The sequence below is a fragment of the Planococcus citri genome, chromosome 3, assembly GCF_950023065.1.
Source record: "Planococcus citri chromosome 3, ihPlaCitr1.1, whole genome shotgun sequence".
NCBI lineage: Eukaryota > Metazoa > Arthropoda > Insecta > Hemiptera > Pseudococcidae > Planococcus > Planococcus citri.
This window is the reverse complement of record NC_088679.1, coordinates 33,264,635-33,283,563: the sequence shown is the minus strand read 5'-3', so window position 1 is coordinate 33,283,563 and position 18,929 is coordinate 33,264,635. Positions and strand designations below refer to the sequence as shown.

General features: G+C 33.3%; 1 protein-coding gene across 1 annotated transcript in view; it reads right to left on the bottom strand.

Annotated features, from left to right (window-relative positions):
- Positions 1-18,734, bottom strand: part of IP3K1 (inositol-trisphosphate 3-kinase-like protein) — a 116,882-nt gene extending 98,148 nt beyond the window's left edge. Inside the window, exons 1-2 of the mRNA XM_065358424.1 lie at positions 18,376-18,734; positions 17,454-17,510 (exon numbers count right to left, since the gene is read on the bottom strand). Coding sequence (XP_065214496.1) covers positions 17,454-17,510; positions 18,376-18,456 — 138 coding nt within the window. The 5' untranslated portion in view covers positions 18,457-18,734. The remainder of the gene's footprint in view (positions 1-17,453; positions 17,511-18,375) is intronic.
- Between the last annotated feature and the right edge of the window lie 195 nt (positions 18,735-18,929).

Sequence of the window (18,929 nt, the reverse complement as noted above, 5' to 3'; positions counted from 1 at the left end):
TTCGAATTTTGATTTTTTTGTGATGAGTTAATTTCATCGAGTGAAAGGGTTTTCTCAACTTTTTCAACAGATACGTAAAAATAAGAGTCAAATGGGTCAACTTCATCAATCAAAACTTTTTTTCATGATTTAAATAAAAAAATCGCATTCTTCCGCAAGTTTAAAAATTTTTAAAATCGACTTTACGAAATAATGTCATCCCAATTTTTTAATTATGTGGTTCAGCATGAAAAGTTGTCTATAATAATTTTTTTTTTCAGAATTTCTGAGAGTAGGAACGATATTAAAACTACATTTTGAAACTTTCTGAGCTACTTTTTCATATGAAAAGAATTGGCAACACTGCTTTTTACTATAATATCACCAGAAAAACTGAAAATTTTATCAAAAAACAAGAGTTTTTTGGCAATTATTGACAAAAAGTGATTTTTTTCAAAATTTTTGTCAAACAGTTGAGCTATTTTGCAACTTTTTGGTAAAAAGCGAAATGTTTTGGTGATTTTTGACAAAAAAGCTCAACTTTGGAGTGCTGGATTTTTGGAGAAAAGTGTAGTTTTTCAACCGGGGTGTGTTTTCAATTTTTTGCAAAAAGCAAGACTTTTTGGCAATGATATTTTTGGAAAATCTGAAACATTCCAAAAATACGGTTGGAGCATCTGAACGTCCTGAAATCACCTCCAAAATCTACCGATGCACGTTGAAATCAAGATACAGAGTAAACTTAAGCTTTTCTATTTCATAAGGTAAAATTGTTCAGAAATTTCCATTTTTAAAAACCTGCTGGAGAGGCTCCAGAACTGCTCAAAATGTTTTAAAAGCGTTTCCAATCATTGGGGGGGCGGGCGGATGGTGATGGTCGAAAGTAGGGTGCATACGAAGTTCAACTCTCTAGCGACGTCCATTTGGTGAAATTTTAGATTTTAGCATTTTTGGCCCTTCGATTTTCAAGAATTTTCTAAAAATTGAAAAAATGTACTAAATCACCTGAAATTTTGGCCAGTGTGATGTGTTTCACTCATAGCATGCTCTTTCGTCTCACTATCAGCTTTCTTTGGTTCAAAAATTTGTCTGCTATTCGAAACACTTCGTTCCGTCAATAACTTATATGTACAAGCTGATCGAGATAATTCAATTTATGTAGGTATTTAGGTACCTATACTTATGCAGGTACATAGGTATAGATGATAAAAGAAAACTTTTCGCTAAACATTTCAAAAAATTGCGATAACACAAAAAATTTCCAAGTGCTTCATAAAGAGGGGAAGGAAGGAGGTACGATTAGGCTCGCAACTTTTATCAAGTTTGTCCAAAGTGATTTCACAACTTTTTTCATACTATGTTTTCAACTAACCGATAAAAAAAAACCAAAATGATGAGTCAGCTTGGTAATAAATCACTAGCAGGACAACAATGCAACTTGAACGGTTTACATAAAACGCGACAAACACTGTAAAAACAAGACATTTTTTCGAAAAAATTAGTAGCTTATTTTATAATCAATTAATCTTCAGTATTTTTACGATTATACTCGACTTTTTTAAGAAACCGGTTTAAAAGAAAATATTTTCCAATTTCTCTTTCTTTCGTTTGTTGTACCAAAATTTGGAACTAATTTCGAATGAAGTTCTACCCCGATCGAATGTTACGTAAAACTCGACAATAAAACAAAAATACGTTCAATTTCGAGTTTTGAATCAGATATTTTTTTTCCTTTTAGTAATAAAAAATTAAAAATCGTTGAAAATTAGGGATCACTTCCTTTAAGATTTTATGATTGGAAATTTTTTTTGACCATTGAATCAAAACAAAATGTACTCATTGCCAGCTGAAAAAATTGAAAATTCTCTTCATTCGTTAAATATTTCTCGCCTCTCCAGGAGACAAAATTAGGAATTTATTTTTCAAACCGTATCAAAATTTGGATACAAAAACCTACCTAGTTTTTATTAAAATCACGTAATTTTCTGAACAAGATGTTTAATTCGAATGTATTCCTTGATCAGAATAGATTTCGGTAAACCCCTACAACAAATCACAAAAATCCAAACATTCTTCGAATTCAACTGGAAATATAATCGAATTTGACGTCAATACAAACTATTAATAATTTTTTGTAAAAAACCCTCATCAATACCACCGACCTTAACCACACACAACCTTCCAAAAAAAACCTTTCGAATTCGCGTTATCATTCACGGCAAACAGCGTATGCAATTTATCAGTCACTCCATGAACTTTTCGTTCGTATCTCGAACCGGCGCCATTGACCAAAGTAACGTTTAAAAATTTATCAAAATGTAAACTCGCGGTAAAAGTTTTCGCCCTTTTTAAGCACCTAATATCGTAACAACATCCATGACGTCAAGAAACTCTTGTCAAAGGTTGAATAAATAAACAATATTGATGCAGAATATAAGTGAGCGACGACCACCGTTATAAATCGAATGTATAATTAAACACAACTCGAGTCGTAAATTTCCATACGAAATTTCACAATGACCGGTAATTACCGTAATGTACATAACTCGAATATAAATTTTATTAATATGCGAAAAATTTACGCAATAATTTAATTGCTCGATCGACGAACGGATGTGATGAAAAAAACACTTTGATTAGGATGTAGAAAAGTATTTTTTCCCTTACGAGATGAACAGTATAGCAACGTAGGTAGTAGGTACACATAAACAATGACCAAAATACACCTTCATCATTGATGTACGAGTATACTCCTGTTGAGATATAAAAAATTCTATTTTTATCACCACCATTTGTAGCACGGGGTTAACGACTGATCAGTCCATTGGACGTGGAAGAGGTCAAAATCCATTTAATCTACTCGAGCCAGATAGACTTAGAGATACCTACATTTATGTACTACCTGCGATGCATACATGCATATTATGAACGATGAGGAGAAACTAGAGAAAAATATTCCGAAAAACAGGTAATTAATAAAAACCGGATGACTCCCTCGTAAAATTTTACTCTGTATTTGACGTCGACTTAAAATCTTACATCAGTTTTCGTAATTTTTTCTATAAACAACAGATGGTAATTTTCGGAAACGAAATTCCTTCTAAGAAAAACTTTGTACAATGCAGTTAAATTTTAACAAACGAGATCATAATATACGAATGAGTAACATATGTGTACTCGAGAGTCTGCTATAGATTAACCCTATTATTATCAACACTTGTTATATTCGCGTGGAATATAATTAGTGCCTAGTGGTAGATTGTAAGATAAAATAATATGTTTCTTAAAAATTGACCGTACAGTCCGTCAAAGAATCATCGTCTAAATTCGACTCGAGAAGTAATTCGCAAAAAACCCCGCTACTAAGTTCTAATTTGACCATTGATCTCGATTCAGAATGATCTAAGAATGAAAAAATATCGACTGATCTATGCGAGAAAATTACCCACATGAAAATTAGTACATACAATATTTACAAGCGTACAATTGCAACGTAATATAGGTTAGGTGAAAGAAAATTGAAAAAATACGCGAGTGAGTCAATATCAAGGTACATATAAAGTACTTTAGCTACGTGAAAACGTAATAAACCTTTGATAAAGGATTACAGAAACGTACTATTCGTTTTATGCCTGGTTTAGGTACGAAATTTATACAGGGTGGCCCTATCTATGAGATTCCGATAGGCAAAAAATCGTCCAGGAAAGTCGAAATTTACAATTTATATTATTTCATGCTCTAAAATTTTATTTCTATTCATTTCTTCATGGGAACCTTAGTTTGCCCTCAAAGTATATAGTTTTTTCGCGACGAAAAATTTGAAATGTTTCTCAGTTTATTCAACATAAGTATAAAAATAATCGATTTTCACGAAAAACTAAAAACTTTATGAAAAAATTAAAGGTGAAGAAGATAAAGTTTTTCAACGAGCCTGAGACACGAACATATTTCGTGCAGAAAATCAGAAGGTTGATTTTATTGGAACTTCGCATATGGACCACCTTGTATACCTACATTAGGGTTGTCCACATTTACACAGCAAAACTTATTTTGTTAAATATTCACTGTCTCACCCGCTCATTTTTACTTTCCGAACAGCGCGAAGCGATGTATAGGAAAGTATTGTTTTCGGCCGGAAAATGAACTTTGGAATTTACACTTCTTTTTGAATTTCGACTTCACACAAGTTTGTTTTGAGCAATTTTGAGATGATGTGTGTATGTATGTATGTATGGGTTTACAAACTATACGTTGTTCGGCCACACCCTTGAAATTTCACGTGCGTTGTTCGGACCCAAAACGTTGTTCGGACTTTAGGTAGGTCCGAACAACGTTTTAACCATTTTTTCGTGATCTACGAGTAATTTTAGCCATGGCAAAATTATCAAAAGTGGTTCATGTGAAAAGTCCTTGGAACGTATAGAACACATGATGTTTTTTTAGCTGATACACCCAACTTGATATACACATGGAACCACTGCAGCGGGTGTAAGTAATATGAATTTACTTATACGTTGTTCGGACCTTATTTTTGTCTAACCCTGCATACCATGTTCGGACTCGTATTGCAACGTTGCCGCTGAAATCAACGGCAAACACACAACATGTCATAACCAAGTCCAGACACCGTCGCGTATAGCTTTTGGTATGAGATGGTAATCAGTGTTGTTCTATATTGAACAGCTTCAACTTAAACTATGATTTTTTTTTAAGTTTTCAAAAACTTTTTCAAATATGTAACTTGGAATTTTCCTAGCGTTGTGGTACGATTTCCCAGACACGTGCATTCATAATAATAATTTTCGAGTCCAAAGTTTGAAAAAAAAAATGCCAGAGATTTCAAAATAGTCGATCGGGTAGGTTCCACTTTGGAAATTGTTTTCCATAGTCATTGTCCTATTTTCTTGAGCTTTTGAGTGTAATTTTCCCATTTTTTTTGGACCCCAAACTTTCAAAAAATCATCCAAAATCTGCAAAAGAATTTGATTGAAAAGTTTGAACTTTGGAAATCGTCCAAGAAACGCAAGATTCAGAGCTGCGCAATCGAATTTTTTGAAACCGTTCAGACGATTCTGTTGAATATTTATATTTCTCAGGTCCGAAATTTTCCAAAAATACCCCAAATCCAAAACTGACGAAAAATTTGATGAGAAAACATCAGATCATTTGAGACGATTTCCAAACTAAACAAATTCTCAAGTCCAAAGGTGAAGCAGTACAATTCTTTTCTTTCAACATTTTTTGGCGATTTTTCGGAAAATTTTGGGCACAAAAATAACATGAGATCGCTCAAACAAAAAATCATACTAATACACTTGGGAAATTGTTGTATATGGCAAAGAAAGGACACAATTTCCAAAGTTACAGCTTCGGAAACTGATTTTTCGTTATTTTTGGAAACTTTTTTAAAAAAAGATTTTGGATTTAAAAATATGTACTACGTATATTGAACACACGTTTTGAAAATTTCACTCAAAAATCACAGAAATTATATTACGAGAAGGAAAGATAATTTTCAAATGCCAATCAGTTCTATCAAATTTTTCGAAATCCTACAGACAACTTTTTTTTGAAAATTAATTCGTTGTAAGTTATAATAACTGTCCAGACTGTCGAAAGAAATTTCCAAAAGTTGAAGCTGCCTAATAGTTGGAGGGCCCGCATAACGATCTATTCAGCACCCCTGCCAATCCTCCCAGGCAATTTTTTTCTTAAAGGAGGAATTCTAAGGAACATTTCTAGCCCTTGTCCTCAAAAAAGTGGCCATGCGTACACAATGGCGGCCATTTTGATTGACAGATCAGCCAAAATTGCAAATGTTGCTTTCTAACAGCGGACTTGCACATAATTTTATAAACCGTACAATAGTAGATCAAATGAGCAGGCAAAAATTTAACACCTGTCAAAAATTTCAACTGCTCGTGCCCTTTTCGATTTTTGGTGAATTTTTGAAAATCGAATTCAGGCCACAAATGAGTGGGAAAATCAAATTGATGTAGGAAACTGAAATTTAGGATATACCCTATTTTCGACCTGCCAAATCGATTGGAAAATGTTTCAAACAGTTTTGACTAGTTCTGGAGCCTCCCGCAGATTTTTGAAACTTGAACTTCCATGAAATTTCATCACAACCAAACACCATCCTGCGAACTGATTTCAATACGCCAGACGTCGACCGCAGGTGGATTTAAGATCGTTTGGAGCTTCCGGCGACTTTTTAGAAATTACTGTAGCCTCCGGGAGATTTTTGAAACTTAGCCGAAATTCACTCTGCGCAGTACGCACTATCAATTCAGGCAGATTTTGTGGCATTTTTTAAAGAACTAAAGTTTTCAAAAAGGCGCAGAAGGCTCCAAAATGGATTGAAACTACCAGAAATCTACTTTGGAGAAATGCAAAAATAGGATGTCAACTGAATTGTATCTTTTTACCTCAAACCAAAGAGGAAGAGTGAATTTTTTAAATTTTCAAAAAAGTGAGAAATCGAATAAATTGGTTCTCAAAAATAATACGTTTTATTCAAGATACGCGATGCCGATTTAAAAAAAAAATAACGGGTACCTAAGTACTCTATCGGTCAAGGTTATTAACAAGCAACCACTTTGAAATTTCCAAAAAATAGCTGATAGCTTTTAAACCACTTGAAACCACTGCAGTCCACTTCATATCGTATTGAAAATTTCGGCTATCAAACTCCATTTGACAAAAGTATGTGAAAACATTTGATAAAATTAGGTATGTAAGGTGAAAATTTCAAGTTTTAAAAATGTGCTGGAGACTCGAGAAGTTTTAAAAAAATCGCTGAAGGCTCCAAAATCACTCGAACTCTTCGACTTTCCATCTACATTTGATGTGATTTTGTGAAAATTTTCAAGTGTCAAACATGTACTGGAGGCTTCAGTTATTTTCAAAAAGTCACTGGAGGCTACAAAACTACTTGAAATTTACCTGCAGTCGGCTTCGTAGCGTACCTGAAATTAGTTTGCGGAATGAAGTTCGGCTTTCTAACTCCATTTGATGAAATTTCGTGGAAGTTCAAGTTTTAAAAATCTGGTGGAGACTCCAGTAATTTAAAAAAATTCACTGGAGTTTCCAAAATGACTTGAACCTACCTGAAGTCGGTGCAAAGTAAATTTCGGCTTTCCATCTCCATTCAATGAAATTTTGGGGAAATTTCGAGTTTCGAAAATCTACTGGAGGCTCCAGGAATTATCAAATTATTTTTAGTAGTAGTAAAATTTTCTAACGCTTTGATGTGATTTTATTTAGCTGTGTTGCTTTGATTTCAGAAAGCAATTTCCGAAATCGAAGCAACACAGCTAATTAAAATCAAATCAAAGCGTTAGAAAATTTTACTTCGACTAAAAAAAATATTTCCAAAGTTAAACTGATGAAATTTTGGTTCTCTAACTCCATTTTATGAAATTTTGTTGAAATTTCAAGTTTCACAAATGTGCTGAAGGTTCTAAAAATTTTCAAAAAGTGGCAGGAGGCTCCAAATTGACTTGAACCCATCTGCAGTGGATTTTATAGCTTGTTGATAGTGGAGTACAGAGTAAACTTTGGTCTTCCAGTTCCAGTAAAATTTCAATTCAGAATGCGATTCAAAATTGATCCGCGATTCGAATCGCCCCATCTCTGGTTAATCGAGTAATTTTGTGGGAGTTTGTATCAGACTTTTGCATTTGAATTGAGATAGAAACGCTCTGGCAGGTGTGAAAAGGTAATTAGACGACCTTTGCGAGTGATTTGAATTTTTCAGACCCCTTTAAATCGAGCTTGCGCATTTAATTTGGGAAAACCTTTTCACATCTGCCATTAGCGTCCCCTTGTCGTAAGAAATGCGAAAGTTTGATAAAAATTGACCTGCATAAATTCAAAAGTAGGTTATCGCATTCAAAAGCTCAATATATGGTTCGGGAAAAACACTAGAATTTTCGCAAAGGTCGCTGAACAACTGCTACATATATGCAAATGTTATTTTATTCCAAATCAAAAGAAAAAACCTGATTAAATGGACTCCAAAAAATTTTAAAAGTAGGCCAATGTCTTCAAAGGTGCAATAGATCAAAATGTTGAACAAAAAAAATTGAAAACACATGGAAGTCATTATACAAGTCCAACCAACGTATATAAAATTTCATACTTACATACACATGGAAGTCCAATCTTGGATCATAATGTTAGTAATTTGATGAATGTAACTTGTATTCATAGGTCCGAGCATCGCTCATAAGACACTCTGTTTGTGTGACTAAGATAGGTGGCAACATTGCAAATTAGGTCCGAAGAACGTATGCGAAAATTCATAACTATTTGTGTATAATGCCCCAACAACGTATACAAAATTTCATACTTGCATTCACATAGAAGTCCGAACATGTACTGTGAAGTTTGAAACAAAGGTGTATATAACTTACACTTAGGGTCTCGTCATCGCACGTGAAATGCGTACTTTTAAAAAATAGAGTTGAAGGAAATTTACAACAACCACCCTGTTCTATTTTTAGAACCAATTCTAAAGGTATTGAAAAGATGTACATAAACCTATACCATCCTTCAATATTTTAAAAAAATAGGGGTCCGAACAACGCATGTGAGAAATTAGGGTCCCATCTTGGTAGAGTTCGTCGGTAATGATGTATGTATGTATGTATGTATGTATGTATGTATGTATGTGTCAAAAAATGTCTGTACACGCGATAAAAAGCGACCTAATGATGATATCTCATTGAAATTTGCACAGATGGTCGGAAGTATGGTAAAGACGGCACAGTAAGAATTTGGAGTTTGTAAGTGCCATAGAAAAAATTTTATGAGCCTTTAAATGCGAAAAATGAACGTATAGGCAACCCCAACATTTGTCAAGGCTTAATCTTTACGTGGTAAACATCACACATGTTTTGTCTCCTTTTGGTTCACCTGCAGTAGAAACTCATAAGGCGCGGTCCGAATTAGTTACGCTTTATTTTAAAGTGATTATTTTATGAATGCGCCGCATCGCCATGGCGGGGTGGGTGTTTCTCATTTTTACGATTTTTCGATACCTACTTTATGTTCGGAAAGTTTGTGATGCGTAGCATCAGATTTTTTTCCTTTAGGTGTAGATAGTACACAAAAAAAATTTCAGCCAAATCCGTGAAGATTAACCCGTGCCCCCGGGCCACTCAATGTCCTTATGGGAATTAACATAGGATTGTACCTGTAAAAAACACAAAACTTCAGTTTTGACCGAATTTCTTTGAAATTGATGGTTTGGAGCATAAAAAGCAATAGTGTGAACAACTTTAAAGTGTTTTGACGAATTTTCAACTCCAAGGGGTCCATTATTGAGGAACCACAAACCCCCAAAAAACGCCAAAAACCGCAATTTTCACGATATTTGGGGGTTTGTGGCTCCTCAATAATGGACCCCTTGGAGTTGAAAATTCGTCAAAACACTTTGAAGCTGTTCACACTATTGCTTTTTATGCTCCAAACCATCAATTTCAAAGAAATTCGGTCAAAACTGAAGTTTTGTGTTTTTTACAGGTACAATCCTATGTTAATTCCCATAAGGACATTGAGTGGCCCGGGGGCACGGGTTAATCTTCACGGATTTGGCTGAAATTTTTTTTGTGTACTATCTACACCTAAAGGAAAAAAAATGAGCGGGTGAGACAGTGAATATTTAACAAAATAAGTCTTGCTGTGTAAATGTGGACAACCCTAACCTACATACGTTATCGTGTTGGAAAATTTATGAACAGATAAGTAATTTCAAGGCGGAAATAAATCAAAAAGTATGTTAATTGAGTTTTAAGCCCGATAAAGTAAATATTTACAGTACGAAAGAACGATTGGCAAAGACAAAAATTAATTTCCCGATTTCTCGAGTCTACCTCTTCACTTCACTCTCATCGAACCGAAATGTAGAGCAGAGATGCGTTTTTCCAACGCTAAATGAAAATTATTTTTAAAAGAGAATCCAAGAACTATTTATAAAATTTACACATTTAATGATTTTTATTCAAAATAATATTCTCAAACCTATTTTGTAAAAATTCCCATCACCAACTAATCGAGCACAGATCTTATTTTCCCCGCATGATAGCAATAATTTGTGAAAATATCAGAATTTTCAAAACATTTGTGTTCGTTTTTTTTAAACAAAAAATTGTTATGTACATATAAGTTTTTTTTTGAAAAATCTATGACTATACTGTACCCAATAGACAAAAATTTTAAAATTTTCGTACTTAAAAAACAAAATAATAATAATAAAAAAAAAAAAAACAGAAAAAACGTGAATTCTCCTCCCATTGATACTTTATTTCAAGAATTTTGAACTCTCATATGAATGGTGCTTTTCAAGAAGGTCCTATCGACCGATAGGACCTTTTTGAGGAGTTCATGAAATTTGAATCTCTGACGTTTTCTACATAAGATGGTGCAAACCGCAGCGCTCCATGTGGTGTTGTTCACAAACAGCAGCTATATGAAGTTGGCTAGGAAACGCAACTGGAAAATGCGCGCATTACCTTCTTCTCCGAGTCCGAAATGGTTGATCACAACTATACCAGAAGGCAGTCTTGAGTAGTAATTTTCAACGCAGAATTCAAATTTTGAGTCAATTTTGCCCCTCGACCCCAAGGGGGGGGTGGTACCAAATGAAAATTTGGGGAAAATGTGAAAAAATCGAGTATAGTGTCGAAATCTTGGTACATTTGGGCTGAAAACCCGATTTTCGAGCCAATTTTGTCCTTCGCACGCCAGGGAGGAAGGGGGTGGTACCAAATCGAAATTTGGGGAAAACAGTGAAAAAATCGAGTGCGCACTCACACATGCATGGCTAAAGTATGAGATGATACAGATTTTCGCAGGTTTCCGCAGGTAAATCGATCGCAGTTGTTTTACATACACTAAAATGCATAATTTTTCATATTCGTCGTTTTGGGGAATGCTGGCGGAAGAAACTTCTGCCCTACAGTATTAAAGATATTACATTAAAGTACTCAATTTTTTCACTTTTATCCTAAATTTTGATTAGGTACCACACACCCCCCCCCCCGAAGCCGAGGGACAAAATTGACTCGAAAATCGGGTTTTCAGCCCAAATGTACCAAGATTTCGACACTATAGGGTCACGGGTGGTTAGTTGTCAAAAAAAAAAGTTTTTTGAAGTTTCTGAAGCCATTTATGAATATTTCTTTGCGGTTTTGGGCTCATTTGAAAGCTTGATTCTTTGCGCAAGTTTTCTTTTTTTAAAATTGAATTTTGGTTCATGTGATGAATAGTTAATGGTGGATTTAGTGAGGTACTTTTTTGTGACAACTAACAACCACCCCTGTTGTAAGTTGTCAAACACGCATTCACTATTGATAAAAAAAACTTACAATTCAATTTTCGAAAATTTTCACAAAGAAAACACGTGAAAAGGACTAAACTTTTAGATAAACCCAAAAACTTGAAAAAATATCCATAAACGACTTAAAAATTGACTGGTCATTCTTTAAATTTTTTTTTGCATAGGTAAATCGATCGATTCAACTTTTTATTCGTTTTATAGAATGAAATGCAGAAAAAAAAATAATTCAATAATGCAATAGATAATTTTCTGAAAATATTTTTCCACTTTGATGCATATTTTGGTAAACTGTCTCATTGACAACTAACAATATTCCCTTTTTTGACAACTAACAACTTCTCGTTTTTCATCTTTGTAGGTACCGAAAAATTTTATTCATTTCGAAATTTTTTGTAAATGAACATGTGATTACTGAATCCGTGATAAAATTTCCTTTAAATTGATGTATAATTTATTTACTTTTGACAAATTTTTGATGTTTAAAAAAGAAAAGTTCCAATTTGACATGTGTAACTTCGCACCTGTAAAATCACTTTTTTCAAAACTGTATCCCCAAATAAAAAGCTATGTTGCCAATTTTGCATGTTGGAACATCAGTAGGTATAGCATGAAGTTATTATGAAGGTTTCGTGTGGATAGCGTTCATGTATCCTTTTAAAAACGCAATTTGACAACTAACAATTATTGACAACTAACCACCCGTGACCCTACTCGATTTTTTCGCATTTTTATTTGGTACCACCCCCCCTGGGGGGCTACGTGGGAAATTGACTCAAAAATCGTTGTTTTTAACCCAAAGTATCAAGATTTCGACGCTATACTCGATTTTTTCACATTTTCCCCAAATTTTCATTTGGTACCACCCCCCTGGGGGGCTACGAGGGAAATTGACTCAAAAATCGTGGTTTTTAACTCAAAGTATCAAGATTTTGACACTATACTCGATTTTTTCACATTTTCCCCAAATTTTCATTTGGTACCACCCCCCCTGGGGGTCGAGGGGCAAAATTGACTCAAAATTTGAATTCTGCGTTGAAAATTACTACCCAAGAGTGACTATTTCATGTTTTTGGTGGGTTTGAGAAGGAATAAAATCGATTTTTAGGTGAATAACCGCAAGAAGGTCCTGTCGTTTCAAGAAGGTCCTATCGAGGTCTCTTTTGTAAAGCGCTCCCATGGAAATGTTGGTGGTGGAAAAAAAATTACTACGCAGGAAATAAATAGTGGAAAGATGCTTCTATTCAACAAAAAAAACCGGAGCTCGCTATATCATTTTAAACCAAAATGGCAAAACACTGAAATATAAAAATGCGTTTTTCTCAAAACCAGTTTTTTGTCGATAGGACCTTCTTGAAAAGCACCATTCATATAATGATTCAAATCGTCAAAAAAAAAACCAAAATAATCATGTTCACAGGCATCGAAGCGAAACTTAGAGAATTTGCAGTCACTTCAGAATACTTTTTTGGAACAAAAAGTGATCAGATGGCAGCCAATTTTTTCAAATTTTTCCCTCGAAAAAGAAAAAATACTTCTTTCCAATTTTTTGACCAAAGTTCAGTTCTCAAAAAAACACAAAACACTTCTAGCAAATGAGATAAACGACTAGTCAATTTGACCATTTTAATTCATTTGGTTTTTACATATTTCTTCATTTTAAATAAGTTATCTAAAGACTGAGGTTCTCATGACGATTTTTCAGGTCAGACAAATGTTAAATGTACTTAGAAACAGAATTGTGAAAACTGAAAAAAAAAATGAAACATAAAAATAAAAAAACAATATTGAAAATGAAATTAAAAATTTTTCTAAATTTTAGAAAAATGAAAAAAATACAGAAAACAGAAATTAAAAAATTAAAAACTGAAAATGTAAAGTTCCAAACATGAAATCGTGAAACTCTAATAAAAAAACCGAAAATTGAAAACGAAACCGTAGAATCGTGATAAAGAAGCCAAAAATTGGAAATCTCCCCACCCCCAGCCATTAGTTTTTACAACTCAGACTGGAAATCAAATTTTCAGTGGCTTCTCATTTTCTATCCTAATTTATGAGAAAACTTGAACGCAGTGTTGCCAACCACTCTTTTCAAACAATTTTGGGGAATCATCCTGGAAAAATCTTGGGATTTTTGGGATTTTTTGTTGTCATCATGTGCATCGTTGGAAAATCAATTTCAAACTCTTTCTAATGAGCTTGAAATGAGTACTAGCTGTGGCAGCTGTCAGCTTTTGAAGTTTTGAACTAAAAATGCATTTTCTATTAAATTATTTTCAAATTCGTCAAGAATGAAACCTTCAGAAACCTTTCTGTAACAAGGTAAAAAATTAATCATTTGATTTTTCATTAATTTGTCCAAAAACTTGATACTCGCTCTATTGAATAACATACTTAAGTATAATTTTGAATAAATAATGCAAAAAAAACAAGGAAATTTTTCGAAGTTTTGAACACATTTCTGGAAGATTTTTGATAAATATGTATTTACAAATTTTGATTAAAAGTCTTGAGAATGCATGAAAAATCTTGAAAATCTTAGGGTTGGCAACACTGCTCGAAAAGGGGCTGGAGACTTTAAATCGACAATGAGTGATATTTAACATTATTTTCGAGATTTCGACGCTATAGATCATAACATAATTAATTGAAACATCGATCTGTGCACCTAACTTTTGATTAAGACATTTTTGAAAAATGCTATTAACAAAAAACCAACTTCTATTAAAATCAGAATCATTCATCTGGTGTTCGATAGTTTAGAAAGAGGGATTTTAAAAAACATTTTTTTTTTTCACTTTTTATAATTACTGAAAATTGGTTTAATATTGTCGCATTTTTAAAATGTGGTTTAAAAAATTGTTGTACAATTTTTCGAGATTTTCATGTTTTTTTTTCCAAGTTTGTATTGATTTCAAATGAATACTGTCTATTTTGTTCATTTTCTAGTAATTTTAAGAAGTTCTTATCAATGTTCTGTTCAATCTTTCAAAATTTTCAAAAATGTTGACAATATTTCATCAGACTCAAACACAATGACCATCCCAGACAACGCTTCTGAAATCCGAAAGTTCATAACCTTGCTAAAAAAAAAACGAACCTCCCTTCATGGCTGTAATAATCTAGCAATTATAAACACCCTAAATTATGCCATTTTTTGGAAACTGGAATTATTTTCAAAAAATTGCACCCCATTTTATTCGACTCAGCATGTAAAATTGAATTTTAAAGTAAATGTTGGCTAGTTATAACTTGATTGTAAAAAAATTTGTGAGAATTTCAACTTTCAAAAATCTGCTGTAGGGTCTAGAAATGCTCATAACTCATAAGTCATAACGTTTGGAAACAGTTTTCAATCGATTGGCTGGGGGGGGGGGGTTGAAAATAAATTACTTGTCTACCAAATTTCAGCTTCTGGGTGAATTTGGCTGAATTGTAAATTTTTGATATAGGTGCCTCAAGCAATTTATGCAATTTTCTGGTTTCAACATTTTATATCTTTTCAAAACACTTTTCATACAAATTTCAGTAACTTGCTGATGATATTTTTCAATTTTGGCAATTTGTAATAATTTGTGTAATTTTACCATTTTTTCCCCAAAAAGTGTAAGCATCACCACTCAATGCTCGCAAGTTTGGTGTAAGTGAAAATGGTCCGAGAAAATGATAATTTTAATCGTTTTCAAGGTCTTTCATTATCACTTTTTTCTAAATTAACGTAAAATGCTAGGTATCAGATTTCAAGAAATCGTATATTAATCCCTCTCATTAAAAATTCCAAACTATTAGTTGCTCAACAATTCTGCTTCAACTTTAGATTTAAAAAATGAAAATCTAAATGCATTCTGAAACACACATCTTTCTGTTTTTTTCCCGCCTTGATACAATCCATTGATATCGTTCAAATAACTCAAAATTTATTCGATAAGGTGGATAAATTTATTCGAAAACAACAATTAAAACAAAGTCAGAAAAATTTTAAACTCAGTTTGTTCACAACCATACGCAACATCGCAACACGAGTCGATTCAATTTATTATTTTCGAAAAGGGAAAAAAAATGGTAGATATCTGGCAAGCGCCATTAATTCAATCAACATTCAACTTTCTTATCACTTGTCAACCGAGAATTAAAAAATTATCAATTAAATGTGATAAATAATAACAGCTTTATTTTAGTACTCATAAGACCGGAGTTGGAAAGGAAATAATAATTCGTTTATATTATTGCGACTTACAACTAGATAGGTTATATACGAGGTATCTACAATATAATTCGATTATTTTTAGGTTGTTATTACCAGACAATATCGAAACAATTACAATTAAGTTCGCATTGGTTTATCAACCTTTTAAATATCGAGCTGCCGCAGCCAAAAAAAAAAAATAATCACCGGTGAAAAAAATGAATCTTTGCAAAGTTCAAGGTATTGTAGTCGATTAATCTTCAGTTTATACTATTACCTAATACCGACCGGATATACCTTTAGGTATGTAGTTGATACTCGAAATTGTTTCCATTGACGTAGATACATGAGCCATCAAATTATTTGATAATTAAAAAGTAGATACTCATTTCCTTAAAAACAGGTTGAAATTTATGTCAACAAGGAAACACTCCTAGTTCGTAGAATGTACTCGTAGGTATTGTTTCAGTGATTGAAGAGCAACTTTATAATGAAGAGGATACGCCTACCGGATTAAAGTGAATATTTAAATTCACATTAGCATTAGCACCTTATCGTTTGATTCCTTTTATGTGCAATTTTTTTTTTTTTTCAATTTGAATCAACTAATAGGTACGTGTTTCCTTTAATGGCAGGTACATGTGCTTTTACAAATCATAGGGAGAATATAACTCGAAGCTAGAGTGGAGTTCTATAGAGTAAAGAATTCGCAAGTTGTAATTTTAATTCGAGCCTGTTATTTTCATGTAGGTATAGGTATGTGAAACGATTATATGTTAGGAGTACTTGAACAACAAAATTATCTAATTATACGGTACATATTGGTGTATTGAAATACAATAATCACGACTGAATCGATTCCTTTTCTTTTTCAGCACGCAATTTGCTTCCATAAGGTTTTGAATTCGCGTATTTTTTTTTGAATCAGAATCCAATTTGAGACTTTCCAACTTGAACTAAAAATTCAAACTCCAAAACATTGTAATTCGTATAGCTCATAATTTCGACTCTGGCTTCATGGTAATGCAAACTACGAATTGGAATTAAATTGCGAATCCTGAATCGAATTCCAAAGAAATTATAACTCCAATTTTTTAGTCGACTGGATATTCAGACACTCATACTTCAGCTCAAGGGTTAGTGACTTTTGAGTTCTGACTCATCTTCAGGCTGTCGAATTCAACAAGCTGAAAACTTTGGCTTCAACTCTACGAAATTATAAAACTGTTAAAGTAGCACCAAACTTCGACTTTGAATCCCAGAAATTAAAATCTCTGACTTTTAATTCGAACCCTAAGAAAATAGAAAGCACTCATGACTCCAACTTGAAGTTGAAAAACATAGGTATATCAACTTTGAAGGCAATCAGTTGACTTTTTTTAAAAGATGTTATTCACCTTGTTCGGTTCCATTCCAGAAATCAAAATAACAAATGGACATTTGAAGCTGAAAGGAGAAGGAAACCCCCTTCACAATGTGATATCGAGCTCTGTTTATAACATCACCCCAGTCACTTCTTCACATTTATCATTCAATATCATTTGTATACCATAAATAAACACGACATCGACAGTGCACCGGGCGCCGCTTTTATTTGACGATAATTGTATAAAAATAGTCTATTATGTTCGGCTTTTGTGACTCTCTCGTCGAAGAAATCAAATCCCATTACCTAATTGTTTTTCAATTAAAGATTAATAAAAAGGTGCCGCTTAAACATGATAGGGATAAGTTGATGCGACCACCACATCGTGGTAATCACACATTATTCGCATGATCTTTTCGTAATCATTTCTGTTGGTAATTAACGACGTTAAATAATGATTATCGATTGATATAAATATGGCTCAAGTCACGTGAATGAACTGTTTAACAATAATTACATAAAAAGATTAGGATATTTTTAAAAAGTATCACATGCAAAAGTTCAACTTTTACGCTTACCTCGATGATTACTCTGCCATCTTCTTCCGATAGCAATATTCCTCTTTCTTTCAGGTACTGAAATCATAAAAATAAATCACTCAGAAATTTTTATTTTACATTACAGTAGAGAGGATAAATTTTGTAGGTGATTGGGAAGGTCCTATTCGTTTCGAAGATATAAGTAAGTAAGACTTGGGTTGGGTGTATAAACGGAGAGGCATTCATTGTCATAAATTTTTGAACTAAAGTGTTTGTGAATGACACCCAAGGTATAGAAATACTATACTGAAACAAATCGAAAGGAAAAAACTATGAAATATGGTTCATTTAGTACCAAGCGATTCAAGGTCTCTGGTGTTGATAACATGTATAGGAGCTGTATCGAACATGAATGAAAAAAAACACATACCTCGGTGCAAAAAAAATTACACACAGAGAGGGAAAAAAAAGTGAATGAAATTGGCAGAGGTAGAGGTAGAGGTATTCATTTTGTATGATCATGATGATCATGTCAAGCTCGCGTGTGATGCGAATAACGCCCATTTTAATTATTTAAAAACATAATCAAAACGACTCGAAATGATTATCATGTTCAACAGCAGAACACTCGATAATAATATTACGAGTGGATTTAGGCATCGGGGTAAGTAATGGCAATATTTTATGACCACTGGTGCGTGAATAATGATCTACATAACGACGTAATTGATCCTCATTATAGAGTGCAACAAACAAACACAGGTTTAAACACCCGAAATATCGGAGCAGCAGCTAGAAACCGAACCGAACATACGGTGTTTCCGGATGATTGGAATCAGATTCGTATAGAGGATATACTCGTTTACTAACATAGAATTTGTGAAATACGCCTTATTTATCCTGTAAACGAATAAATTCAACAAAAATTACGAATATTATGTAATGAAAAATTCATAATTACCTCTCGGATTTCGTCTCGTAAATTATAAGCTGTACTATAAGTAATCGGAGGAAACACGTAGCCGTTGTTTTCCGAAGCCATTTTTTTACGAAGTTAGAGTTCTTTGAAAATTATTGTTTCACCAATTTATCGTACGAATTCTACTTTCGCGCAATATTTAGTTCAAAAACAAGTAAATAAAGATGACAAGTGATAGGTTTATTACTGATAGAGTGAGTATTTTTCACCGAATTACTCAACTACCTCTTGCGACATTCAAAGCTAGAGGCGAGCGAAGGGGATAGTTGAACACGTCCCAAATTGAATTTTTCTTAAATTACTATCGTAATATTTACGGAAATATCTAATTAATTCAATTAAAAATTCTTCCTATTCAAACGTGATCGTGAACTTGATAAAAAAAGATGAGCATGTTACGTAACTTTTGTTTTCGATTTCGTGTTTCGTTCGTTGGGAACACTGCGTGATTTCCAATCATGGCGTAATTTACCGGTAATTATCGCGGTAATAACCAAAATGTTGATGTTGGGTAATTTTTTAATTTTATTTTTCAA